Below are 26,745 nucleotides of genomic sequence, written 5' to 3'. Positions count from 1 at the left end.
CAAGCGAAGCGATGCGAGGGACTGCTGCGTTGGGCATGTATCCAAGTGATGAAAGGATTAGAGCAGTATATGTACTGCGATGAGATGATGTTGTGGTTGTGGTTGTGGTTGTGATGAATGGATGAAATACAATATGGGGCACCCCCTCGGCGGATCTAGTCTTCCGAAAACTGTGACGCGCCCTCTCATGGCCGTCTGGCAACTTGCGGGGCGCCAGTCACAATACCCTGCTGACATGGATGCTGACAACCCGGCCACGACTTGCGCTGGACATTACTCAATGACACCGGTACCTGTGCTCAAAAGCTGAACTGATATTGAGCGGGCGGGCGGGCGGATCATCAGAGCTCGAGTGACCAAGAGCCTGAAGAAAAGACAAGTCATGAAAGCCAGGGGTGAAGCCATCGTATCGGGTCGATCGGCACAACATGACAGGACAGCTGACGAAATGTTGCCGCGTTCCGGGTGCCGCACAAACCTCAACTCTTCAACGCCCTCCGCTGACGAATATCCTTCACAGTGCCAGTGCGTTGTCTGCAGGGCCGGCCGCCTGCGGCTTGCATGCAGATACGAGTGAATGAATGCATGAACAGCCATACAAAGGTAAATGCGCCACTGATGTAACGAGGCCGAGAATTGTCTCAGGCACGGATCTCCCCAAAGGCCAGAACCCCCAACAGATTAAGATCCCGACATTTTATGGATATGGATATATTGAATAAGCGGTCAAACATCACCGCCTAACAAACCCCTCCCCCCCCAAAGACTTTGGTTAGTAGCCAAACCAACAAGACTGTGCGTTCTCGGAACCCAAAAGGTCATTACCACTATCATCATGTCATCCGTAAAGGTATGCATCACACAGACGTCACGGACGTCACGCCCAGAAGCAAAATATCAATCTCACACAACCCCGCCCAACACTACCAGGGCGCCCTCACACAGAGCAACAACGACCTCTCGCCCGGCTGCCGTGACGCTACTGACCCCAAGGAGGGCGCCCCGCGCGCCCCCACTGACGCCAACTACGCCTTGACGTGCAGTCTCAGAGTCCTCTGGCGGATAGTAGACGTACGCGTTGCCTGTGCCTGTTCCGCTCCCACTGTCGAAACAAAGCACCGTGTCGTGGATGTGACGCACGAGGCGCAGGTCGCGCTTCGAGCTCATCACGAATGCGAGGGCCGGGTTTGTAGCAATGTGCGTCCATGGTGTACGTGTTGGATCGCTACCTGGGCCGAAGAGGAGCCCGTCAACTGCTTGCTTGACAACAATTCCCGCCCCTTGCAGGTCGCCAGCCTGCACAAGCGGGAGGGAGAGAACTGTTGCTGGCTGGCGGCTCCATACGGCTTTTCCATCAGTAATGTGTCCGATGACACAGATACGCCCGACGCCCCTGTCGTCGTTGTCGTCGTCGTCGTCGTCAGAATCAATATCCATCTCCTCCCTCAGCAACGCAGGCATCGATGCCGGAGGAACAGGTGGTTCCTCAGACGTTGATGAGAGCTGGGCGCGGGAGAAGGAGGCGCGGATCGAGTCCATCTCTGCAGCCGAGAAGGATTCGGGAACGTCGTCGTCGTCACTGTCGTCACCAGGAACGAAGACCGAAGGCCAGCGCATGTCCCCGTCCCGCTTGGCAAGCGAAATCTCTAGCTCGCCCGAGACCGAGTCGTACGTCCACGTCGACTCGTCAACAATAATGTCGGACCAGAAACTGTGTTCGTGGGCGAGCCAGCCCGAGAGATCGGACACCTCGCCTTGTACCGATACACGAAGCGATCCGGGCCGAATGACGACGGCGAGGGCAGTCTTAGGTGTCCCGGCAGGCAGCGGTACGATGATGCTCACGCTTCCCGCCTCCTGAGTCCAGTTGAAAGGTGCTGTCGCGTCCACCATTTCCACCTCTTCCTCTTCTGGGTTGTCGTCGACAATTTCTTCCACACGCGCGCCGACCCCACGCTTCGCGTCCGCCTCGGCCTTGAGCCTTGCCGCGCGTTGACCAGGGGTCTCTTTGCTCTTGGTCGCCAGCTTTTCCACCCCGAATGGTTCCTCAGACAACACGAGCCATCCCCCTTCCGCCCATACCGCCCAGTACGGTAGATCCGGTCCCTCCAAACGCCAGTTAGGCTCGAGGACGCCCGGCGCGTCGTCCACCCCATTCGTCACGCTCGTATCTACCGACACTTGGAGGAGTTCGAACGATGTCTGGCGGGCCGCAAACTTGCCCGCGTCGGCATTATGCACAACTGCACGGGAGAGCAGGAGGCGGAAAGTGCTACTGCTACCCTCGGCATGGGCCGCATATAAGAGGAACGGGCCGTCCTGTAGGTCGTAGCGAGCGGTAAACCCGCCCTCAGTCAAAATATACAGCGAGCCAGTACCGGAATTGACGGCCCAAACTCCGTCACTGAGCGGCAAGGCGCGTGGGTACTCTGCAACCACGACCTCACTCGCGATCGGGGTTGGGAGGGTTGCAAGCGTGCTAAAGGTCGGCTCGAGGGCGTCCTGCCGTCAGACCAGCCTGGGAAGACATACGTTGAGCTCAAAGCACACGACATTCCACTCCGCGTCGACATACACCCCCCTCCGGCCCAGCGAATCGAGGTGGTCCCATGCAATACGGCCGCGCACTTCCCGAAAGCCCAGCTGCTGTGAAGTGTACGAGACCCGGCTCGCTGTTGCCAGGTTCGGGAGAGGGTACGCGCGCACATCCGTATCTGGGTCCAGCGGGCGAAGACGATACGTCTCGAAGCGGGGGTAGAGACGGTCGCAGTCGGCGGCGAGTAGCTCTGCAGGGCGGGACATGACGAGCGAGTCAGAGGGGAAGAGGTGGAAAGGTTCGAGTTGGGAGAGTTATGGTTAGTGGTTGGTCGGAATTCTGTGGCTTGATGACGTCAATGTAGTTTCCATTTGAAACCAGTGCCTGGAAGGATTAGTAGCACGCTAATATGGTTCTAATATCACGTGGAATCTCCAGTGGAGGCTGATAAGTGAACGGAATCAAATCCTAAATCTCGCAACATGTGATTTTCCGGCAACTTGAGTGGATCAGTAGGCAACATCTCCCTCTGAGCACCTTTCGCACATCCTCCTCGCCCATGAGCATCAGAGCAGCCGTCGCCCGGCATGTTCTACAGCTCACCCTCCGCCGCGAGTTTGCGACTACCGCCAGCCTCCACGATAGGCCAGGCAGCGCGCACGACTGGGCGACAAAGGTCCTCAACCTTCCCCGAAATGACTGGGACGGCAGTGTTGTGACTCCCCCCTTGCCATCCAAGCCGAGCAAGCCAACAACATCCCCCAAGCTGACTAGAAAGCCTGGCCCAAAGCCGACCAGTGTTGCGAGGGACCGACCAGATTGGGCCCACGCTGTTGTTGACAGGCCTCCACCACGGTCACGGAGGGAGTGGGGAGTTGCGCGCGTCACTCGTCGCAAGGCCGAGCCAGATCTGGAAGATCTTGGAGCACCACCATCTAGCGATGCGCTGGAAGGAGTCAGCCGGCTCTCCTCTCCATCAGAGTTCTCGCGGTTGAGCGGCCCAACCCCGGGTCTCGAAGACGCGGCACGGCGGTCGAGCTCGCATCTCGAGAGAGACGGCACGGCTCAGGCCCGAGACGGACCAACCTCCACGAGCTACGGATTGACACTCGAGGGTTCCGCTCCATCACTGCTGGGCGATCCAAGGCCAGGGCGTACAGATGCCGAGTCACACCTCTATCGCGTCCCGAAGGGCAAGCTGATGACGCGACTCGGTGAGGAAGTGAAGCCGTGGTCGCGCCGTGACCTTAGAGTGAGTCGACACGGGAAACGGGACGCGCTGACATTAGCCAAACCCACACATCACCGTTGCGGACATCCTAAGCTGTCCTCCACGTTGGGCGCCGAACCGTATCCTCGCATACCTCCAGACTGCGCGGCCGCCATTTCGCGTTGGGGCCATGCATGCGCACCTCGAGCGTCTGCGCAAGCTCATCGACTACATCGTCCCGCCAAAGTGGGGGAATCTCTCCGCCTACCGACAGCGCGCACTACTCACTCTCTGGTCACACTGGCTACAACAGGCTGCGATGCTCAATGACCTCGGCGCGCTACCGCGCATGCGCGGCTGGGAAGGACGCGAGTTCGCCGCGGAACGCTTCGACGCCCTCTTCCTTGCCATTCTCGGAGGCAAGGTCAGGCCCGGCAAGGGCGAGCAGTGGGACAAGTGGAAAACCCGCTTCCAGGTCACTGAAATGACGCCCTCCGAGCTCATCGACGAGGAGTTTGCACGGCAGTCGAAGGTCGACGCGCCGCCAGAACCTGCATACCCGCCGCCCAGGCACACCTTTGGCCTCAAGGAGCGCGAGCCCGAAGAGCCAGTTAAGGGGAAGGGCCCCGTCACTCATTACACGCCGCCGACTCTGTACGCCGACTCACCTGTGGAGAAGCACGTCGAGTACGATCAGGCGTACGCCAAGGCGATGAAGATGCGCGGTGAGGCGTTGGCCGCGATGCGCCAGAAGCGGGCACGCGACGCCCTCAAGGCCGTGAGCGTCGCCGTCGCGTTCATGGATACGGTGGAGGCGCGTCCGACCGAGTTCCAGCTCCAGCTCATCTTGACGCATCTCATGGACCACATCTCGTTCAAGGAGATTATGCAGTACCTCTCCGAGGAGGAGCAGGGCCCAATGCACGACGTCGCGGCACGCCTGCAGAACCTCCTGCAACCGTGGATTATGGGTCCGCCAATCGTCGAGGGGCCCGAGGTGAGGCGCTCAGCCGTCACGCAGTGGGACTCGGACAATCACCTCCCTGCACGTGGACAGGGACGGCGGATGTACGCGCAACGGAAGCAGCTCCTCCTCACCGTCGGTGACTTGGCCATGTCCCGCATCGAGGGTGGTGGCGAACGCGAGACGTACCACCGGTGGCTCGAGGCGGCCGAGACGATGCTCCCCGAATGGCACTTCATGGTGGAACGTTACGAGGGCCTCTACCGTGAAGCAGCGGGAGGCCAGCCATTACGCGCGCCGACAATCAAGGAAGGACAAGCGCTTCATCTACTGGCACGGTACGCGATCTCGCGCATCCCGCGCTCTGGCATGAGCCTCCCACCCGGGGCGGAAGGCACTCTCGCCGACCCACTGTACTGTCTCCGTCTGTTGGCGGGTTCAGACGGGGTACGCTACTACCCTCGTCAGAAGAAGGCGCTACACAGCATCCGCGCAAAGGACACGGACGAGCGCATCGTCTCGGTCGCGATACGGTGGGCGCGCGCGGCCGCCCAACGATCCCTTCTATCTCCTGTTGTTGCGCTCCTCCGTATCCTCTGTGGAGGACGAGAACGTGGTCGCACAGCCCGCCCCGGACGCGGTGGCGGCCCGCCGCCAATCCCACTCCGCCTGGGAATCTATCTCGCCGGTTCAGCTTCCGCGCCCGAAGACATCCCCGCCCTCCTCCCCCTCCTTGAGAGGGTAGATGTTTCGCCTGACGCGGAATTAGCTCAGGCCGTAGACACGGCGGGATGGAAGATGGGTGCTGAACAGCGGGTTGGCCGCCTCTCGATCGAGCGGAGCGGCCCACATGCCGTGCTCGTTCGCACGCTGTTACTATCCCAGGAAGCCGACGGTATGGGGTTGATGGAAGAAGCGCTTCCCGAGACGATGGTCCCCGCTCCAGAGGGAGAGGAGACGGGCTTTGAGGCGCGCTTGAGGCGCATGTACCAACGTTGGGGATTGCCGGTTATGGGTCCGCGCGGCGAGACGGATGGCGATCTCCTCCGATCGCGGAGTATGCATCCCAGCGACGAGGTGATGATGGAGGAGAGGAAGACGGAGAGGGCGCGGAGGCGGAGAGGAGAGTAGAGTAGACAGCATATGCATATCACTCATCTTGCCTAGCTTACGCGCCGTGAGGCTATCGGCGCAGCAGGGACGCATCGTGTGGCTACCGGCAAGGTGTGGAGGAAGGCGCCTGTCATGCATCTGAGGAGCCGATGGGAGCGGTGGGGTTGGTGGACGCTATGAACATGTCATGAAGGGACCGTGGACGATGGCGAGTATTACAATTCCCGGTGAGGCCGAGTGACTGGGTGCAGCGATCTCATCAAGGCAGAGTCGTCAGATAGACAAGAGAGTTCCGAAGGCCGGCGCAGCAAGCCAGATAGACAGAGTTCAGAAGGCCAGCGCAGCAAGCCAACGGTCGAGAGGTCACACTACCGAGCCGGACTACACACCCTCTCCGCCGGCGTGACGGCAAGGTCTGATTGCGATGGCCGCGGCCTTGGACGCACCCAAAATGTTGTCACACCATGTCTTGCTCCCTGTCAGACATGTTCGAGCCTGTGCTCATGTATGCCATACATTGGAATGCTCGTGTGGTCTAGTCCTCCTTCTTTGATTCGGCGACGGGCAGGCTCTCGGACACGGGCAGGTTCTCAACGACAGCGACGCCCTCTACGACCGGCGGGCCCTCGACGCCCTCGACGCCCTCGACACCAGAGTCCGGGGAGCCAAAGTTGCGCGCTCTGGCGAGCCGAGCGACAGACCCCGCCTCGACATTCTCGACGCCCTCGATATTATCGAGGGCCTCACGCGCACGCTCGGCAATGGCATCGCGCTCGGCCTGCTGTGCCGCCCGCCAACGACGGATCTCCGTCTCCGTAGCGATGATGCCCTTTGCCGCCAGCGCATTCCGCGCCTCACGCCGAATAGCATTCTCCTGATCGCGCTGCGCCGACTCGTACTTGAGCAGGTAGTCGTCTGGTGTGAGCTAGCGCGTGACATGCGGCCCCAACGGGTGACATGACGCCCAACGGGTGACATGACGCCCAACGGGTGACATGACGCCCAACGGGTGACATGACGCCCAACGGGTGACATGACGCCCAACGGGTGACATGACGCCCAACGGGTGACATGACGCCCAACGGGTGACATGACGCCCAACGGGTGACATGACAGCGGCACCAACGGGACACGACTCACCGGCACCAATCGTTAGACCAAAGATACTGGCCGACGACACGAGGAACGCCTTGATTGCCCATGTCTGTTTCCGGAACGTCGGGTTGAACCGGTGCAGCAGGCCGACGCCGACCATTCCGTACAGCGTCCACCACGCCATGCCCTGGAGTCAGAATCGGGTTGGTGGGACAAGAAGCGGACAGGAAGAAGCTCCCTCGGCGCTAGGACTCACCTGTAGCCCCCCGATAAGTTGGAGCTCATATGCGCGCTGCTGTTGTGCGAGCCTACGTCCGCGGTCTGGCACCGGGTCTGTCATGATGGATGTGGGGGTTGGTGATGGGAACAGTAACACTCTCGCGTAGGTACACGGTGGAGGCCGTGCCTGAAGTCCGAACGAACGACGTCTCCTCCGAATGAGCCTGACGCCGACATATCCCGGCGTCTGAGTGAACTCGACAGACTGTGATGGTCTTTGCCGTCTAACGTCTCGGATACATCATTCTGGTCCGCGGTCCATTTGGATCACCGAACACCCCGCTCAGGAGACGTTATGCATGAATGAATGCAAGCCCGAATGAATGCAGGCCACTACCAACTACAACTGCGACTTGAGCATCTCGGCCTCCTTGTGGACCGTAAGCGAGTCGTACAGCGTCCGCTCAAACTGGTTATACACGCCCATGAAGTGGTCCGGATTCGGGCTAGTGAGGTTTGTCGCACATACGCCCTGCCATCAGCGCCCTTCCTACCGGATACTCACCGCAATGCCAGTAGTCGGGTCGATCCAGTACTCGCTCTTGGCCGCGCCCTGCCGTCAGCTCCACCGTGATACAACCTACATCCCAGGTCCCGCTGAACGCGCGACGTCCATGCACGCTGTCCATGGTATTGATCATGCACCCGACCGAGTGGGCGACGCCTTGTCCGTCATTATCCGTGTGTCGGGGATCGGTAAAGTGGCCGAAAAGCATGCTCTTCGCGCAATCCGCATAGCACTTGTTATCGGGTCCACGCGGAGGAAGGGAACTCTTGAAAAGCTCGTCAAACATCTCGCGGGAGAGTATGCCCTCTCCCGGCGCGGCGTCGCGACTAGCCAACACACCAGATAGGAAGCGGAGGTAATCTCTCGCTGTGCCGTAGAGCCCTCCACCGCCGAGTTCGCGCCCACGCACACCCAGATTTCGCTTGTCCTTCTGGCCCGGGAAGGCGCCCTGCGGTCTCTGGTGGGGCGGCGGGATTAATATCGGACCATCACCCCCAGAAGGCCGGTAGCACATGGTAAGGAACTTGTCCTCGTGCTCGTTTCCTCGGAAAGTGAGGTTGGTGATGCCGAGCGGCTGGAAGATGTTGGTCTGCATCCACTCGCCAATCGTGACCCCCGATACACGTTCCAACAAAATAGCGGCCCAGTCCACGCCCGTACCATACCGCCAGCGCGTGCGGGGTTCGAACACGAGCGGGCCCAACATCTCCTTATCTCCATCGCCAGGTTTGCCCGAGTTGTGCTCGGCCTGCCACCGACGGATGAGGGCGTTGCGGCGCGCATAAGCCAGCCCCGACGTGTGGGAAAGGAGCATGCGCAGCGTAATCGGTGTCTTGCGGGGCACGTAGACTGGCCCGGCGTCGTTGTACTCTACCAGGATGTCCTGCTTTGACACCTCGGGGATGTGCGCGTGCAGCAGCTCGGGGTCGTCGAGTGTCGCCAGACCCCGGTCCACCAGTTGAAGCGCAGCCACAGAGGTCACCAGCTTGGTCATGGAGAAGAGCTGCAGGTATGTCTGGTCGGTCACGTCGCCGCGCGCGGGGTTGCCGTACTCCATCTCGCCAGCACACGACCAGAAGATCTCGCCGTCTGCGTTGGCCGCGCCGAAAAAGGTCGCTGGGATCGCGCGGCTCCCAACTTCGCGGTGTAGGAGACCCTCGAGGGCGACGCGCCCCGCCTGGGTCACAACTGGTCGAGGGATCATGGTGAGTGTGTGTTTCCAAGTTTGAATTGATGGGCAAGAGTTGCCGGGCGTTCCAGCGTCAGGTACCCGGCACGGTGATGACCGAAGGGTGACTGTGCCTGAACGCAACCAGCAAAATGCCTCGTACAGCTCGCCAACATTGCTCTCCCAGACGCCTACGACACATCGCGTAATGCATACTCTACTCTGTCTCCCTCACACTAAGCTGAACATCTACGCCCGCAGCAGGCTGACGCCCTTCCCCTCGCGAGCGACCTCGAACGGGTCGCGCATGCTATTCGTCTTCTCGCGGTAGTCGTCCGTAAACTCGGTCCGCAGCGCGTTCATCCGCAGCTGCAGCTGGTCGAGCTGCGCCGCGAGCGATATAATCGTTGCCTGGTTGTTCTGCATCGTTTGCACAACGACCGGTGGCGTGAGTGCCTCGGCGTCGGTCGCAAGCCCAACAATGGCGCGGTGAAGCAACATAATGTTGCGCCGGTACCGCTGAACGCGCTCCTCGAGGTTCTTGGCGACGCGGAAGAAGTATTCCTGCGGAAAGTCGCGGTGCGCGATCGGCCGGATGTTGCCATTTCTCCGCTCGAGAGGCTTCGCGGCCTCCCACGTCTCGAGGAGCTTCTGGAGGTCTGTCGCCTGCTCGTTGACGCGCGTCGCGAGCTGCTCGAGCGACGCACGGAGAGAGTAGAGCCCCTGCGCCAGCGCCGCTTGTTCCTGCCATTAGCACTAAAAAGAGAGCAGCGACTTACATCGCTCGCGGCCTTGACGTCGGCGCTCGTCTGCCAGATCGCGCGCCCAATGTTGGTCATGTCGATGCTTGCGCCAACCTGCTTCTGGTCCTTGATTCCCGCACTGCTGTCAGCTGCCGTCGGTCAGGGAGCTTACTCAAGCTGCTCAATAACCTTCTGCACGTTCTCCGGCAGGTCCGCGAGACGCGTCTTGCCGATCCCAGAGCTCTGCGACTGCGCCGGCGCAGGCTTGTTGAACAGCGATGAACCCTGCTGCTGCTGCCCGAGCACCGAGTTCTGCTGTCCAAACAGTCCTGCGGGCTGGGCCGTGCTCTGCTGTCCGAAGAGCCCACCGGCGGGCTGCGCCGTACTCTGTTGTCCAAACAGTCCTCCCGCCGCCGGCTGCGTCGCGCTCTGCTGCCCGAACAGACCACCCTGCTGCTGAGGCTGCTGCTGCCCGAACAAGCCACCTGCAGGCTGCGGCGCGGCGGCCGTGCTCCCGAAGAGGCCGCCAGAAGGCTGGGCGGTCGTGCTCCCGAACAGGCCGCCAGCTGGCTTGCCGAACGAGCTCGACTGCGGTTGCGGCTGTTGCTGCTGCTGCTGTCCGAACAACGACGCCCCTTGTTGCTGGGTCTGGTTCTGCTGCCCGAACAGTCCCGAGCTCTGCGGCTGGGCCTGCTGCTGCCCAAACAGCCCGCCAGTTGGCCCCGTGCTCGTCGACGCCTGCTGCGACCCAAACAGCCCGCCGCCCGTGGTAGCCGCCTGCTGCTGCCCGCCAAACAGTCCCGACGCCTGTGGTTGTTGTTGCTGCTGCCCAAACAAGGAGGTCCCTGCGCTCGGGTTCGCGTTCTGCTGCTGCCCAAACAACGAGGTGCCTGCGGCGGGCGCATTCGATGCCGAGCCGAACAGTCCGGCGGCGGGCTGTGCGGCCTGTCCGAATGGTGAGGGAGCGGGAGCAGCTGCCGCCCCGAATGGTGTTGCGGGCTTGCCGAACGAACCAAAGGACATTGTGGATGGGTGTTGTCAACAGTGGACTGATCAAGCTGATCACCAGAGGTCCTACGCGATGAGGACAAGCATCAGAAAACAGTGACGTTGGTCACGTGGTCCACAAGTAGGCGTGTGAACACACAATAGGCACGACGGCAATTGAATTGAAGGCGCCCGTATAAATTGAATAGGCGCAATTGCCACCATGTTGTTTTCGTGTTGCGATCACTATCATCCACTTCATCCGCTCACTGTTCCGTGTCCACCTCGACCACCTCGACCTCCCCTTCCTCCTCATCCACGGTCCCGTCAGCGTCCTCTCCGCTCTCGAGCTCAGGGGAGCGCGCCACCATGGCCTCCGACCTTGACAAGTACGCGTGCGCGCGTGACCACGCTGACATGCCAGGCAGATTGAGCAGCTCCGGCGCTGCGAGATCATTCCCGAGGCGGCGGTCAAGGACCTGTGCATCAAGGCCAAGGAGATTCTCATGGACGAGGGAAACATCCAATATGTCGACTCTCCTGTGACGGTGAGTCCTAGATCAAGAAGCATTGGGAGGTGGAGGAAGGAAGGGGTGGTGCGGGGGAAGGTCGTGTCAGTACCGGTTACGCGACGCTGATGCCAGATCTGTGGCGACATCCACGGGCAGTTCTTCGATCTCATGGAGCTGTTCAAGATAGGCGGACAGTGCCCCGAAACAAACTACATTTTCATGGGTGAGATCCACAATGATCATGATCTGACGGCAGGCGACTTTGTCGACCGAGGGTTCTACTCTGTCGAGACGTTCCTCCTTCTGCTAATATTGAAAGTCCGGTACCCGGACCGCATCACTCTCATCCGCGGTAACCACGAGTCGAGGCAGATCACACAAGTGTACGGCTTCTATGACGAGTGCCAGAGAAAGTACGTCCGCTCAGTTCGTGACGATACCAAGCTGACGACAGATACGGGAGCAGTAACGTGTGGCGCTACTGTACGGATGTGTTTGACTTCCTCTCGCTGGCAGCGGTCGTGGACGGGAGGATATTATGCGTCCACGGCGGTCTCAGCCCCCAGTTGTTGCGGTTGGATCAAGTGAGCTTGTTTGGCATGTCTTGAGCTCACGCAGATCCGCGGCATCGACAGGAAACAGGAGGTGCCGCACGAGGGCGTCTTCTGCGACTTACTGTGGTCTGATCCCGATGAGATCCAGGGGTGGGGCATGTCGCCACGAGGCGCAGGATTCCTGTTTGGCGGTGACGTCGTAGACACGTTCTGCCACACCAACGACATTGAGCTCATCGCGCGCGCCCACCAATTGGTCATGGAGGGCTACAAGCTCATGTTCAACCAGAAGATCGTGACGGTGTGGAGTGCACCAAACTACTGTTACCGCTGCGGAAACGTCGCGTCCATTCTCGAATTGAACGAGGACTTGAGACAGGGTGAGCTGGATTGTGTCTCGTGTCAGCTAACAGGCAGAGTACAAGGTGTTTGAAGCGGCGCAGCCAGACGTCAAGTCTGTGCCGCAGAAGCGACCAGCGATGCTTGAGTACTTCCTCTAGAGTTGTCAAGATGCCTGTATACCCGCTCGAAGGCCGATACCTTCCGCATTGCATTGTAGAACAGAGTCATAGGTAAACGCAGTGATCATGAAGAGCTGTGAGGCGTATCGACTGTTGTTGATCGAGGTGACATCCTGTGTGGGGCCCAAACCAACCGTCACCCATACCGCATTCCTCGCAACAAACACACCCTGTCTGCCCAATGCGATCCGAATCCATGCCATGTCTAATATACTACTTGTTAAGCTCCTGGAGGCGGACACGCACAGCATTCGCGTGGGCCTCGAGACCCTCACGCTCGGCGAGGGTAACAACAACGGGGCCGAGGACCTTGAGGCCCTCCTTGGTAACCTCCTGCGAGGTAATGTGCTTCTGGAACGAGAGTGTGTTGACGCCCGAGAACTGGCGCGCATAACCGTTGGTGGGAAGGGTGTGGTTAGTGCCGCTGGCGTAGTCGCCGCACGACTCTGGCGAGAACGCGCCGACAAAGACCGAGCCGGCGTTCTCGACACTTGCAACGGCGCCAGGCGAGTCGGCAAGGTGGAGGATGAGGTGCTCTGGTGCGTACTCGTTGGAAAATGCCATACCCTCCTCGAGTGTGTCGGTGAGGACGATGAGCGACTTGGAGATGGCGACGCGAGCAATCTCGACACGGGGCAGGGCAAGGGCCTGGCGCTCGACCTCGGCCTCGATAGCGTCGAGGTGGTCGGCAGTGAGGTCGATGCCGACGAGGACGACCTGCGAGTCGACGCCGTGCTCGGCCTGCGAGAGGAGGTCCGAGGCGACGAAGATGGGGTTGGCGGTCGCATCGGCAATGACAAGTACCTCGGACGGGCCGGCAGGCATGTCGATCGACACGAGGGCGTCCGTGTCGTTCTGGACAAGCATCTTGGCAGCCGTGACCCACTGGTTGCCAGGTCCGAAGATCTTGTCGACCTTGGGCACCTCGGCCGTGCCGTATGCGAGGGCGGCCACGGCCTGTGCACCACCAGCCTTGAGGATGGTGGTCACGCCAGTGAGCTGGGCAACGTACAGCACCTCGGGGGAGATGGAGCCGTCGGCACGAGGCGGCGTCGCCAGCACAATCTCCTTGCATCCAGCGACCTGGGCGGGCACGCCAAGCATGATGGCCGTCGAGGGGAGAATGGCCGTGCCGCCAGGCACGTAGATGCCAACACGCTGGATGGCGCGAGCGAAGCGCGAGCAGACGACACCGGGCATCGTCTCAACGCGCAGTGGCCCAGAGTCGAGCTGGGCAGCGTGGAACGCCTTGACGTTGGCGTATGCCTGGTCAATGGCGTCGCGGACGTCCTTGGGAAGCACGTCCTCGCCGGGAGTCTGGAACGGAGCGCGCTGCACATTGGACGAGAGGTCTGCCCTGTCAAACTGCTTCGTCATGGCCTTGAGGCCAGCATCGCCCTCTGTGCGCACACGCTCGACGATAGGCTTGACCTTGTCGATCATGGCGAGCGAGTTGAGGACCGGGCGCTTGAGCAGCCCGGGGCGCTCAGCCGCAGTCACCTCTGATAGCTTGGTCGTGCGCATGCGGATAGGGCCTGCAGCCGGCGCGACCGGCGCGGGAACAGCAGCAGCGGCAGCGGCAGGCTTGACCTTATCCTCCCACTTGGGCTTGGCATCGCCCTTCCTCCTGGTCACCTTCTTGTGCTTGGCATCGAGGGCGAGCTCAATGTCCTTGAGCGACACACCCTTGCTCACCGCACGGGTGAGGGCAAAGTAGAAGAGGTCGGCAGCCTCGAACGCGACCTCCTCCTTAGTCTGGGCGTCGCACAGCTCCTCGGCCTCCTCCATGATCTTGGCACGGAGGAGCTTGTCGTCGGAAAACAGACGCTTCGTGTACGACCCCTCGGGTGCGGTCTCCAGGCGGCTCTTGAGCGTGTCCTCGAGCCTGGCGAGACCGGTAAACGAGCCAAAGCACGTCGGCGTCCCGAGGTGGCAGAAGCCAGTGCCATGCTGCACGACCTCGAAGACGAGGCTGTCCGTGTCACAATCGAGCTGGATGGCGACGAGGTCCTGCACTGATCCCGACGTCTCGCCCTTGCGCCACAAGCCGTGTTTGCGCGACTGGTACACACCCTTCTGAGACTTGATGGCCTCGGCGACGCTCTCGCGCGACGAGTACACCATACCCAGGGGGCGGGACGAGTGGGTCGAGCTACTCACGATGGTTGGGAACAGCCCGTCTGGGCGGTCCGACACGACGGGGGCGAGGAAGCCGTCCGCGATCGAGAGGTGGGTGCCGGTCGTTGCGCCAGTCGTGAGCGACGCAGTGGGGATGACGAGGGTGGAGGGGAGAGAAGAGCGAATGGCCTGGGCGAGCGCGTCGGCCGCGGGAAGAGCCTTGGGGCTGAGGTACACGTCCGTGTTCTTGATCCCGAGTGATTTGGGGGTGTGGGTCCCCTCAACACCGGTAATGAGGATGCCGCTGGCCTTCTGGGCAAGAGTTGCGGCCGCTGCGACCTCGTTCTCTGCAATGGAAACGATAACGCGCTCACGCGGTACGTCAAGCGTCTCGAGCTGGGCGGCCGAGACGACGACTGCCAGGGCGCCCTCGTTCAAGATGGAGATAAGGTCATCGGACGAGGTGGTCGCGTCGACAATGTAGTTGGCGGTTTTGGGAATGGAGGGGAGGACGGCGGCGAGGAGGTCGGCGGGGACGAGGAGCGGACCGATAAGTGATAGAGCCGGGATGAGGGCGGCCGCTGTGGGGTCCACGAGCGGGAGGAAGACTGCCGTTGGCATGGTTGGGAGTGGAATGAGGTTTGATGGAAAATCCACAAAAGTCTGAACAACTCTAGTTTGTGTGGAATCTCAAGTCACCCAGGAACAACTGACTCGATAGTGGAGTGGAGGTTTTCTTCCATCTCCGTCATATTCTTCAAGTGGGCAGTCGGGTGATTCAGGACCGAATGTCTCCGTTGACGTTGGGCGTTGCTGCACATCGTCTAGAGGTGGAACCAAACAAATCTTCGACGTCGATATCGACGTCGAAGGCTTTGCTTGTTTGCAACCGCTGTTTACAGGCGCCCGTAGATCGGTGGAAGACGCATACACCGCTTTTTGTGGAATGCTCCGGCCGAGGAGGAGCGACGTGCAACTGCCAGCGCATCCCGTCAGCACCAGATACGGCCCATATCACTGGGAGACGTATGTGCATTGCCTAGGTGTACAGCCCGTGCCACAGGACGTGCATGTACTCCGCGGACCTCTGGCGAGCTCGTCGTTGAATTAACTGGTACGGCTGGGCTCGACGCATCCTAGTCCGGTATCTTGAACCCTGGACCTGGAGACTGTCTGCCAACTCATGAAACTGTTAGCCTGCCATATTGGCGCTGCTTGTCAGCCAACCGACTATACGCGTCACTCTTCACTCGTGCAACAGTTGAAAGCAGGGAACTGCCTACGAGCGTTTGCCACATGATCGTCGAGGGACCAGATCACGCATGTCAGCTACGAGCAGGTACAGCCACCACGTGACGGAGCTACATATCCAACGACCACGTGTCCGCTCACACTTGTGTGCAGAGGAGAGTAACGACAACCGGCGCAACTCGCCCCGTTAGGTCAGCCGAAGCCGATCTTGTCGCCGTAGTTGAACTATCAACAACTAAGGCGCACCCATAGAGAATGCCGGCCCGTCTATGCCGGACACCCCGATGAAGACTAGCCGAGTAGCGGGGCGCGGAACACGGTTCGTCTCCGCTCATCCCCACGACACGTCCGTGCATCACGGGGTTGCTGTGTGGAGGGTGGAGATGGCATGCGGGTGGCAGCCGAATTGAGGAGGTATGCATGTCACTCGTCCGAGATCTGCGCGGATGAGCATCAAAGCAGCGGTTGAGACGAATGGGCGTGAGTCTCTACTCGTTCTACCATTCTGCCATCAGTGGCGCTGGCACGTCGTAATATGATGGAAGGAGGCGCAGAAGCCGCCCTGAGCGCCAACGCCCCAACCATCATTGGTCGGGTGGGCTCACTCTTGCCGCGCGGCAAACCAATCCCAGGTCCATATTCCCTGATGGTTTTCGAGCGCTTTCGTAACTCCACTTTGAGGTATGCCTCGGCAGGAAGAGTGGAGTAAAGCTTGGCAACAACGCCACCAGTCCACTAATAACGAGGGGGCCAATCAGGCAATGAGGCGGAATCACCGCCCGTTGGCTACGGTGGATTTTGACGTCAGGACCGAGTCGGAGATGAGGGGGGAGACAGGAACGGTTCCTCTCATTTACGACGCCTCTGACGGTGGGCATAGCTTGGACATGGATCCACATCCGCTTCTCATCGCTCGACTCGGTCTGCGATCGGTGAGAGATGCCAGAGAGTGTGAGACATTTTGTATCATAAGATGCCAACTCTATGTCGAGAATACGCAGACCCACACACGTACACGCCAACTACCACGCCAACTACAATGTCGCCCGCCATCCCACGCAGGATAGTCGGTAAATGTCTGCGGCCAGACGGGTCGCCAGTCACCCTCCGCGATGCCGACAAACACGAGCCGCTCCTCAAGTCCGCCACCGTGCTCAAGTTCCAGTACCGGGCGACGAGGGATGCACCTCCTCCTCCGCGAGGACCACGTTCCCATGCGCACGCGCACGCGCACGCACACGAGCGTTCCGGCGCATTCACGATGCCCGATCGTCATTGATACCATCTAAAAGGATACTGCGAGCCACGGACACTATAGTGCACGGCGGACACTGCAGACGAGCCGAGCTGGACTGTAGCATATTCTAGAGTTGTATTTGACGACACCTTGGTGATGAAGGCACGTACCTTATGTTTCCATGTTTCCGGTGGCGAGGTGACATGCCTGGTGTGGTATGTCTGCCGCATGTGGCTCGCTAAAGCTGCGGGATTGAGGCCCAGATAACAGGTACATGTACGAAACTCGCCACCTCTTCCTCATCATCCACAATGACGAGCTCATCCAGCGCCGAACCACGTCGCTCGTTCTCATCTTCACTCGGTCGAGCTCGCTCATTCTCATCCTCCCTCGGTCGAGCTCGCTCTCTCTGTCTCAGGCCACCGGCCACCACATCTACAGAAAGTCGGCCTGAATCACACCCTCCCGCCCCCGAATCTCAGTGGAGGGGGAGTAAGCTTGGCCTAAACTTGTGCCAGCTCGTTGGCAAGCTCAGGCCGGGAGACTTGCTCAACCATCACAGGCCGGAAGTGCTCGTCGGGCCACAACTCCTACCCCGCTCACTACTCGATCGACCCCTCCCCGATCTTCCGCCACCAGACACCCCGCCGCCAGCGTACAGCGAGAGCGAGAGACAGAGACGCAGGAGGGAGAGGAGGGAACGAAGGGACAGGCCACCGGCATACGATAGACCCGGTGTCATCATCCCCAAGGGATTGGGACTCGACCTGGACTTTGATATTGATGAGGGCGAGAGACTTGCGCGCCACCTTGAGCGTGATCGCCGCTCGGTTGATCTGTAGTATGCCTGAGACGTTTGTAGTCGCCACTGCGACTTGGCCAGTTCGTGTCCAGTGAGCGCGGCTGCTCTATTCGACGATTCAACTAATTTAGTTGGGTTGCAGCTGCGGGATGTCGCATCCTAGCTGCGAGCAGAACGCCGCAGGCCGAAGCCACTGCGCAGCGCAGTGGCGAGCCGGACCACCTGGGTGCACATGACGACATTTCCTCTTCCCCCCTTATGTCGTGCAGTATGAACTCGGGAACGGATGGAATGCGAGTCTAGATGCCGAACGATCGCTCGTTGGGTATGCGTCGGACATGGATGCATGGCTGAGTGGGGCCAAGTGGCGAATGCTTCCATGGTGTGATGGCGAACGATAGGAGGGATGTGGGACTGCGGTGTGATGGTATGCGCAGCGACGACACCTACAGTTCGCAGCAACGTGGCCCCTACAGATACGGCGCAAACCCACGGACTCAGCCACGAAGCCACACACAACGACATGACGGGAAAAGAACTGCCAGCCAAATTGGAACTGAGGCCGCAGCAGGAAGTACGGCGGACCGTGAGTACTGAACACGTGGATTGCGTGAGGAGCTCTGGCTTGGATTGCATCCGTCCACTCAACCCAGCACTCCACGAGGCAGCTTTAGGTAACAGCCTGTACCAACTTGCCTATACCACTGAAGCGGACCCCCAGACCCGCTCGTTGAAATCAATTGCGGCTCAGGGTGTGATAACACGGTTCTATTGATCCAGATACAGAGGCGATTTGCGGTGCATTACTCACAGAAGTGTGTGATACTCCATGGAGTGTGATAATGATAAGAATCCAGTGATTGCCCGTTTGTCGAGGCTGGACGTGGAGCTGCTGGATATCCGCATCGTCTGGGATGTGATAGCGAGATGGCGAGATGGCGAGATGTGATAAGTCAGGCAAGTGTCATTTCGGCGTTCTGGCAGTCTGGTTCGACGAGTTCGGGAAGAATGCCGAGCATTTCCATGAGATGTGAGATGGGCGGACAGGGCCTCCTACAGAACCAAACGCCTGCATACCTGTCTGCAAAGTGCAATGGGCGCTGTGAAATCTCCTAGGTTATGGGTGATGACGTTGAACGACTGTCACCGCCGACGGAAGATGTCTAGTCGTGCTAGTCATACTGTATGGAACTACATCACATAGCCAAGCCACGTACATCCGATTGAGTACTGTGATATTCATCTGTGATATTCACCTGTGATATTCATCTGTGATAATACTTGTGATAAGATTCAAGCCATTGCACCTCGGCGTTACTTTGAGGGAGAGAGAGATCGTCCTGTTAATCGCCGCTGCACCTCTACAGCGATGTGATAGCGAGATGTGATACCCTTCAAACAAATGTCATCGGCGCTCTGACCGCGATTCAACTAGTTGAAGATTGCGTTAATTGAATTGATCCGCGCTCTGGCTCAGTATTCTGCATGTCCAGTTCAGGCGAGATGTGAAACGGGCGGACTGGGCCGCTCCACAAATTCAAGGCCTGAGCGCCTGCGAGATTGTCTAAACTGCGGCGGTCAGCGGGTATCAGTTGATGGAGTTGCGGGGGGAGAGCGGCAACTACAAGCCATACTGGGAACAAAGGATACCAATGAGTGCTGTGATATTGCATGTGTCGCTCTCATAATCGTTGTGATAAGATTGCAGCAATTGCACCTCGCAGCAGTGGTTGCACAGGATATCCGGCATGTTGCATCTGGCAGGCGTTGTGTTGGAACCGTCGTTGCACCTCGACTAGATGTGATAGTGCGATGTGATGCCCTCAGCCAAATGTGATTTCGGCTTTCTGAATCAAGAATGCCGAAGATGTGCGACGGGCGGACTGGCCCGACTCGGCCGACTCGGAGATTGCGGTTTCACACTTGACGCAGTTGAATCTTCGAGCTCTCTGACAATGCCAGTTCTCAGCAAGGGGGCTTGCAAACCCTGGAGAACGCAATGGTTCTCGCCTCAGACACATCTCGATCTGGGTTTCCGAGATCCGACCTCGGACTTGTAATTTCGGAGCTAGTAAACTACAAAGGACAATGTCAATATGTCAAGCTCCGATAATTGATACCAACAAAGAAAACGAACAATGGTGGCGTCAATCTCGAGCCGAGATGCAAATCGTCATTCACTTGGCATGCACCGTAGATGTCACACCGCATCTGCGCAAATGTGCACGTCCATCCTGACGGCATTTTGTCCTCGCTCAGGCATCACCGGTGCCGGGTACTCCACCCGGGTTTTAAGACGAATAACGATTTGCAAGTGGCTTGGACAAGCCTGAGGCATTCCGCAGGGCGTTGTAGATCAGTTCGCTAGCGACCCGATGCCGCCGGTTGACATGGTATGTGTGGCTGCTACAGTCACCAGCCACGGTGAGGAGATGCAATCCAGTGGCGCACGTGCACACGTCAGTGTTGGCCATTGTGCAGTACCGCGGTTGGGATTACGCAGGTTCGTATTCTGGCGGCTGTTGATGCACATGACATGCATTTCGCACAGCATGGCACGTGCTACCAACGTTCCGTCTCGTGACCCGGGCACGAGTTGATTGAACATTGGTGCATGCGTGGATCACACTACCAGAGCGCATACTCTCACACCTCTTTGATCACGAGCGAGATGTAGTGGCAGCTGACACGGCGTCCGACCCGACCCAGATCACGTGGCACTATGACGTGCCGCCATTCACTTCTTCGGAACTGGCACAGTCCTCTGGCATCTCTAATGACCGCGGAACGAGTCACATGCATGGAACCGTCACATGCACAACGTTCGACAGCATTGCAAGTCTGTGAAATGAGGGACGATCGGCAACTTGGCGCGGCCGCAGTTGACCGCCCTTGTCCAGTCATGTCCTATGGATATCACACCAATTAATTATTAATTCAATGTACTGCATTAGCGGCCCAAATTTAATTCAATTACAGCTAATGGTTGACCGGTGGAGCGTTTGGTTTGAGATGTAGTTATTTTGCAAAGATAAGGCAAGCGATGGTGTGAGGTTTGTTTGGCTGTCATCATATCGTGGGAATTGGTAAGGAATGCGGCGGGCTCGCTGGGCCCGGCTGGAACGCCGGCCCCATGCTGGGTGGACGAGGTGGGTGGGACCGCAAGTTCCGGAGGTGAAATCGCAATGTCCGTGTGTGTCGGAGGTCTGTCTATTCGTACATGCATTGCCACACTAGAGCGAGCAAGTGAAATGAACTGGAGCTTGGACGGGTCGATGCTTGTCGATGTGTACCCAGAGTGTCCAGCATCGCATGCCACAACATGGCTGCTTCTCGCGTGAAGCCCCGCCGATAAGAATTATGTGGAGCTGAGCCTCGACCGTTGCGATCGTGCGATCGAGAGTGGGAACGTGCGAACTGACGCCGCGTTGCAAAACACAAAACACTGAGACATGACATTTCTGACTGGCATTTCAACTCATGACCGAGCTGGGACGCATCTTGATTGACCTCCTTGATATCTCTCAACATTCCACATTGTTTGCAGTTCCTAGCTCAGCTCGGGCTCCAATTAAGACCAACTCTCCAACTCTCCATAGTGGAGGTTTCGAGCTGGATCACATGTCGGTGTTGCGATAATGGAGACCGGCCGACGCTGTGATAATCGGCTGGGAGTTGTGATAATCGAGGCTCCACCCAGATCTGGATGGTTCTGATTTTGTGCGATCGAGGCAAGAGGTGTGATAACGACAGGCTTCTGGTGTGATAATCGAGATGCAGTTGAAAGTTGAAAGCGGAGGAGATGGCCGGCCAAAAATCGTAGACGAATTAGGAAAGCTGGAATATGAGAATACGATCCAGATTAGGAAGGGCACGTGCTGATAAGAGCATTGAGCCGTATTTCACAACCAACCACAACTCCAACCTCCGCTCTACCTCCCATTAGTATTTTGTATTGAACAAAGGATATTGAATGTGAGACATAAGGCCGTAGCCACCTCGGGATTTGAATATGAATCGCCGACGAGTGATGTGATTGGTTGAAATGGAAATGTGAGCTGCGAGGTGTGATCGTATTGTGAAATTGTTTTGGGGAGAGTGCAAGGTTGAGAGGATTGCACACTTTCACTCATTCTTTCAACACTTTGCCTGTTGGCGTTCTGACTCACGCAATCTCGCCCTCCGTCACTCCAAAGTCATTGTTATCACACAACTGGAAGTCATGACCGACGCTTCGGCTCCCAACGCCGCACAAGCTACAACATCCTCGGCAACTACTCCAGTACCACAACAATCAAAGGTACGTCAATGCATCCTTTTGTCATTGGGAACAATGAGTGGCAAATTCCCATCCTTGGTCTTCCCGCTCCACGTCCACCCATTCCACCCCTCCCTCCTTCCTTCACCCTCAACTCAAGCCACCAGAATCGGGTCATGTTGCTATCAATGATGGCCGATGTAACCCGAGACACTTGCCACGCGTCGACTATGTCATTCTGTCGCCATTATCGCGACTAGTTTTCATCTCTCTTGGTTGATGCTTGAGGGGAACGTATACACAGTCACCAGTCATGAACCCCGTCTTCACTGCTTGCCCACCCACCCCTACCTTCCTCCACCCATGTTATCGTTACCCCTTATTTCCACCCACTTAATCCGCACCTACTAACCCCTCCAGGACCGTCACGAGCCCCGAGGCCGCAAGCCCAATGACCAGTTGCCACCATCGCGTGCTCGTGAGGTGCAGCGCGCATTCCGCCTGCGCCGCGCAGAGCACCTTGCCGCTCTAGAGGAGCGTATCATGATCCTTGAGGGCGAGAATTCGCAGCTCCGCGCTCTCCTCTCGCTTCCTGACGCCGATCGTGGCAAGATAGGATCGGGCCCAACCGGCCGCGGCAAATCCCTCAAGGAGGGTGGTGTGCCGATGAGCGAGCGTGTCCGTGCCCGCAAGGAGGCGCGCGAGAGGGAGCGCCGTGCACGCGGCTTGCCACCAGCTGAGGACGGTGACTCTGACACTGACAGCTTGTCCGGCCTCTCACCCGGCGGCGTCAGCGTCGGCCTGCCCGGCAATTCCAACACGCCCAACGGTGTGGGCGGCGTCCGTCCCCAGACGAACACGGCCACTCCCGCTGGCGCGATGCCTCTGTTCTCGCCCGCTACAGATCTCCCTGCGCCTTATAACTTCAACCTCCCCACTCCGTTCCAGCTGCCCATCTCGCCGGACCCCCAGTTCGCCTTCAACGCGGGCAACCATGACAACAACAACAACAACAACAACAACAACCCCTTCCCAGCCATGTTCGGCATGTTCGACATGCAGACTCAACAGAACGGGCCTGACCCGAACAGCAACACAAATAACAACACGAACGCGAATACGCCTAATATGCACGCACCTGTGGACACCAAGTCGCCCATGTCGCCTGCGACCGCTGCGGCAGCCGCTTCTGCAGCTGCAGCTGCTTCAGCAAACCCGAGCCAGCCGGACCTCTTGACCCGCCTCAAGGCGTGCTGTCACTTGGCCGACTCGCACGTGGTCAACGACCCTGGGCTGTTGATCTTCGCCACCCGGCTGTGCCAGTCATTTGCTTGCCCCTTTGGCGGCTCGCACCCGAACTCAGGCCCAGTAGACGACCCGGAACAGATGCTCCTCGAGGACGCATGGCGTGCGCTCAAGTCGACGCTCGACCCCGGAAGCGACTCGGACAGTGAGAACCGCATCAACACGGGCCGCATGGCTGCGGAGTTAGTCGTCCGCGCTGCTGCGTCGCGCGGCAATGGCGACTGGATCATCTGCCGCTACAAAGAGGGCATGACGGTCAAGCGTGTCCTCATCGGCGGCCTCGTCCAGGGCTTAGGCGGCAAGCTTGAGTAGAGGGCATAGAACCGACCAGGGACAGTGGACCAGGCGTGGCCTGTTGTTGTTGACTTAGCTGTAATTTTGGGACATATCCTGAGAGAGTTACCTCCGGCGTTTCGGGATGTTTCTGCCGTAGAGGGCTTGAGGATGCGAGGAGTGATCGAGACACCGAACATTCAGATAATTGGCGCCAAGTGCATGCATTATTGTTGTGAGCCTTTGATTGATTTTGGGAGTTTTCTTGGCAAGTCGAAATGAACGCAAGCGGATGGCAGGAGGGTTTTGGTAGGGTCGAGGTTCGAGGTTCGAGGTTCGAGTCTTTGTCGGCCCCCGATTTAGTGATCGATTGTGTAGAGTTGTGCACCGCCTCATTTGTCTTGGCGTTTCTGTTTATTAGAGCCAACAGGTTCCGCTAATGCTCTTAATGCAAGTCCTAGGCTCCTGGCTTGATGGTTGCGTCACTGTATATCATGTCGCGTGGTTCCTCCCTTCCCCTAGTTGTTAAGTGTTCCTTGGCTCGCCCTCGCCTCCCACCCCACATCCCCATACCACCCATCAACCTACCTTCCCCCCTACTCTTCCCTCCGACATTGGCAGACTCACAACACGTCCTTAACATTGTCAATCAGATCATCTTCCTTCAGACACAAACTCTTGAACCCCTCTTCCACACTTCTCCCTGCTTCCTCACCTCACCGTTACCTTCATCCCTCCACCCTCCACCTGTGCACGACCTCGTGTCCCCCTTGGAACCTTCGCCTGCGCACCGAGCCCGTGACAACTAGTCAATAATGGGCAAGAGCCAGTCCAAGCTGAGCGCCGACGAGCTCGCCGACCTCCAGAAGAACACTTACTGTGAGCTAACCTGTACAGACGTCGCTGATCGCAGTCGACAAGAAGGTGCGTGTCATGCCAACGACTGCGGCCGTCGATGACGGGCGTACCCTGCCGTATTTCCCGGAAACGGGATGCTGGCGGTGCCGTAGCCTGAACCGATCCCGCAGTGTTGCTTTGCGCAGCGGCGGGAGGGGTGTTTCTAAACTTGGCTGACCACAGGAACTGCAGCAATGGGTATGCGAGCGCGGAGGCGCGAGCTAACGACAGTACAAGGGCTTCCTCAAGGACTGCCCTAGCGGCCAGCTGAACAAGGAGGGTGAGTCATGGTGTGCAGTTGCATACTCAGGCGGGAGCAGAGAGACATAACGACGAGAGCGATTGTGGGGTGAAGCTCACATCCAGAGTTTAAGAAGATCTACCGCCAGTTCTTCCCCTTCGGAGACCCGTCACAGTTCGCAGACTATGTCTTCAATGTGCGTCACCCGCACCGCCATGGCTGACGACAGGTATTCGACGAGGACAAGTCTGGGACTATCGAGTTCAAGGTGCGGTACGGTCATGGAAAGCCCGCTTACACTGCAGGAGTTCATCTGTGCGCTGTCGGTCACGTCGCGCGGTCGACTGGACGAGAAGCTCAAATGTGAGTGGATGAGCGCGTGCCAAGCGACGGCGCAGGGTGCGCACGGTCGCTCGGCGATGTCGAGGGCCGAATTGTCTGTCTGGGCGTGAGAAGAGTGCCTGGACGTGAAGTGGGGCTTCCAGCCATCAGGCCAGAAGACGCTGTGACCCACTCGAGCAACAGTCATGCCTGCCGGTGGCACGGCGCCGAGAGGATTTGCATAACGTGCTGGTAGGGGTAGTCCCCTCATGGGCACACGGCCTGCCGGCCCGGCAATGTGGCCCGTGCGCGCCGCATTGTGCGTTCTGTCGGCGATCTTCGCTGAGGAATGGGTCAGCTTGAGTGACTTGTCACGAAGCGCATGTGACCATGACACAAGAGCTCTGGAACCCAACGCAGCAGCTTATCCCAGGGGCATTCCAATTGTACGACATCAACGGCGACGGGTACATCACGTACGACGAGATGCTGCAGATTGTCCGTTCCATCTACAAGATGACTGGTCAGATGGTCCGCCTGCCCGAGGACGAAGACACGCCTGAGAAGGTGAGCACGTTTCATGTCGCTGGTCCAGCTGCTTGGCCAAGTTCACAGCTGACCCCAGCGCGTCGACAAGATCTTCCGCAACATGGACCTGAACAAGGACCACCAGCTCACGTACGACGAGTTCAAGGAGGGCTCGAAGCAGGACCCGACGATTGTCCAGGCGCTGTCGCTGTACGACGGCCTGGTGTAGTGTGTTCGCTTGGGCGAGAGTTCGCTTGTGTGCGGAAGCGAGGTTGGTGCCAGGTGCACAGGGTTCCAAGTTTAGATTGCTGAGTGTACACGAGGTTATGTCATCTGTCGATGCATCGTGTGTCGTAGCTGGGCGGGCAGAGGTTGTTGGAGGGGCAGGCTATGTGTGGAGCTGTCGTGACGACGTCACCGCGGCGTTCGTAACCGCCAGAAGCACGCCCCTCGACTTCCAGAACATGGGACACGTTGGTAATCAACAAAACAGATATCAATTCATGTTACGTAATCTTGTCGGGAACTGGGGGATGATAGAAATCCACCAACCATTGGAGGCCACTTAGCTCAGCTGGTTAGAGCGCATGCTTAACACGTGAATACGATTTACGCATGAGGTCGGCGGTTCGATCCCGCCAGAGGTCATATTTTTGCCGTTCTTACCAACTGATGACGGAGGCGACGTCAACTTGACACTGTTGTTCCGCGCTCCGGACGCGAGGGGAGCACATATGGACACGACGGACACAACGGAGGGCAGCACATATGGGCACGACGGAGGGCAGCATATATGGACACAACGGAGGGCAGCACATTTGGACATGGCGAGTTTCAGCTGCATTCGCAAAAGTCATTCTCCGCGTCTCAGTCTTCCCTCCTGTCATCGTACATGTAGATCATCTCAACCCCTCTACAGACACGCGGCAAAGCATGCCAAAATCCAGACGTCCGCTGACTTGCTGAGAGCAAAGCCAGTTCTGACTCGTCGGACACTGGACCAACTTTGCCTCGCCACAGTATGAAAGTGGCACTGCACCAAAACGTGGCGTTGTAAAGGTCGAAAGCGACCGAAACGCCAAGTCACTGCCCAGGTGGTTCGAATTTTTTGCATCCTCTACAAGACGTGGCCTTCTATCATCAGGGTGCTGCGCCTAAAATGACGGATCACCAGGGCGACATGATGCAATGCACTGCAGGCAAAAGTCTGGGACCTCCATGGATTCATGAGGCCAACGGAGTGGAAGCGTCATACTTGGCCAACTCGACCTCTCCGACTCCCGCTCATGTCCGCATCGAGGATATCGTTATGGCAGAATCTGGT

General features: G+C 58.5%; 9 protein-coding genes across 9 annotated transcripts; 4 read left to right on the top strand and 5 right to left on the bottom strand.

Moving 5' to 3' along the window:
- Positions 1–903: 903 nt before the first annotated feature.
- CcaverHIS019_0202240 (uncharacterized protein) lies at positions 904–2,802 on the bottom strand (the record flags this gene model as incomplete). Its single annotated transcript, XM_060597212.1, has 2 exons — positions 904–2,502; positions 2,533–2,802. 2 exons carry the CDS (start codon positions 2,800–2,802, stop codon positions 904–906), a joined length of 1,869 nt encoding a protein of 622 aa, XP_060454128.1.
- Positions 2,803–3,095: 293 nt separating this feature from the next.
- On the top strand, positions 3,096–5,841 carry CcaverHIS019_0202230 (uncharacterized protein; the record flags this gene model as incomplete). Its single annotated transcript, XM_060597210.1, has 2 exons — positions 3,096–3,788; positions 3,826–5,841. The coding sequence occupies 2 exons, from the start codon at positions 3,096–3,098 to the stop codon at positions 5,839–5,841; spliced, it is 2,709 nt and encodes a 902-aa protein (XP_060454127.1).
- A 517-nt stretch (positions 5,842–6,358) lies between these two features.
- Positions 6,359–7,258, bottom strand: CcaverHIS019_0202220 (uncharacterized protein; the record flags this gene model as incomplete). Its single annotated transcript, XM_060597209.1, has 3 exons — positions 6,359–6,738; positions 6,964–7,105; positions 7,175–7,258. 3 exons carry the CDS (start codon positions 7,256–7,258, stop codon positions 6,359–6,361), a joined length of 606 nt encoding a protein of 201 aa, XP_060454126.1.
- Positions 7,259–7,537: 279 nt separating this feature from the next.
- CcaverHIS019_0202210 (uncharacterized protein) lies at positions 7,538–8,909 on the bottom strand (the record flags this gene model as incomplete). The annotated part of the gene is made up of 3 exons (XM_060597208.1): positions 7,538–7,669; positions 7,703–7,750; positions 7,782–8,909. The coding sequence occupies 3 exons, from the start codon at positions 8,907–8,909 to the stop codon at positions 7,538–7,540; spliced, it is 1,308 nt and encodes a 435-aa protein (XP_060454125.1).
- A 213-nt stretch (positions 8,910–9,122) lies between these two features.
- Positions 9,123–10,639, bottom strand: NUP49 (uncharacterized protein; the record flags this gene model as incomplete). The annotated part of the gene is made up of 3 exons (XM_060597207.1): positions 9,123–9,617; positions 9,653–9,755; positions 9,789–10,639. 3 exons carry the CDS (start codon positions 10,637–10,639, stop codon positions 9,123–9,125), a joined length of 1,449 nt encoding a protein of 482 aa, XP_060454124.1.
- A 333-nt stretch (positions 10,640–10,972) lies between these two features.
- PPH3 (uncharacterized protein) lies at positions 10,973–12,169 on the top strand (the record flags this gene model as incomplete). Its single annotated transcript, XM_060597206.1, has 7 exons — positions 10,973–10,992; positions 11,028–11,151; positions 11,248–11,338; positions 11,372–11,528; positions 11,570–11,699; positions 11,734–12,049; positions 12,087–12,169. 7 exons carry the CDS (start codon positions 10,973–10,975, stop codon positions 12,167–12,169), a joined length of 921 nt encoding a protein of 306 aa, XP_060454123.1.
- Positions 12,170–12,403: 234 nt separating this feature from the next.
- Positions 12,404–14,929, bottom strand: HIS4 (uncharacterized protein; the record flags this gene model as incomplete). The annotated part of the gene is made up of 1 exon (XM_060597205.1): positions 12,404–14,929. One exon carries the CDS (start codon positions 14,927–14,929, stop codon positions 12,404–12,406), a length of 2,526 nt encoding a protein of 841 aa, XP_060454122.1.
- Positions 14,930–21,820: 6,891 nt separating this feature from the next.
- On the top strand, positions 21,821–23,473 carry CcaverHIS019_0202170 (uncharacterized protein; the record flags this gene model as incomplete). Its single annotated transcript, XM_060597204.1, has 2 exons — positions 21,821–21,898; positions 22,277–23,473. 2 exons carry the CDS (start codon positions 21,821–21,823, stop codon positions 23,471–23,473), a joined length of 1,275 nt encoding a protein of 424 aa, XP_060454121.1.
- A 776-nt stretch (positions 23,474–24,249) lies between these two features.
- On the top strand, positions 24,250–25,650 carry ncs1 (uncharacterized protein; the record flags this gene model as incomplete). Its single annotated transcript, XM_060597203.1, has 9 exons — positions 24,250–24,313; positions 24,348–24,358; positions 24,515–24,529; positions 24,563–24,611; positions 24,698–24,768; positions 24,802–24,840; positions 24,878–24,935; positions 25,327–25,460; positions 25,519–25,650. The coding sequence occupies 9 exons, from the start codon at positions 24,250–24,252 to the stop codon at positions 25,648–25,650; spliced, it is 573 nt and encodes a 190-aa protein (XP_060454120.1).
- Between the last annotated feature and the right edge of the window lie 1,095 nt (positions 25,651–26,745).

Source organism: Cutaneotrichosporon cavernicola, assembly GCF_030864355.1.
Source record: "Cutaneotrichosporon cavernicola HIS019 DNA, chromosome: 2".
Lineage (NCBI taxonomy): Eukaryota > Fungi > Basidiomycota > Tremellomycetes > Trichosporonales > Trichosporonaceae > Cutaneotrichosporon > Cutaneotrichosporon cavernicola.
Note: the sequence above shows the minus strand (reverse complement) of the source record. Positions and strands in the feature narration are given on the sequence as shown.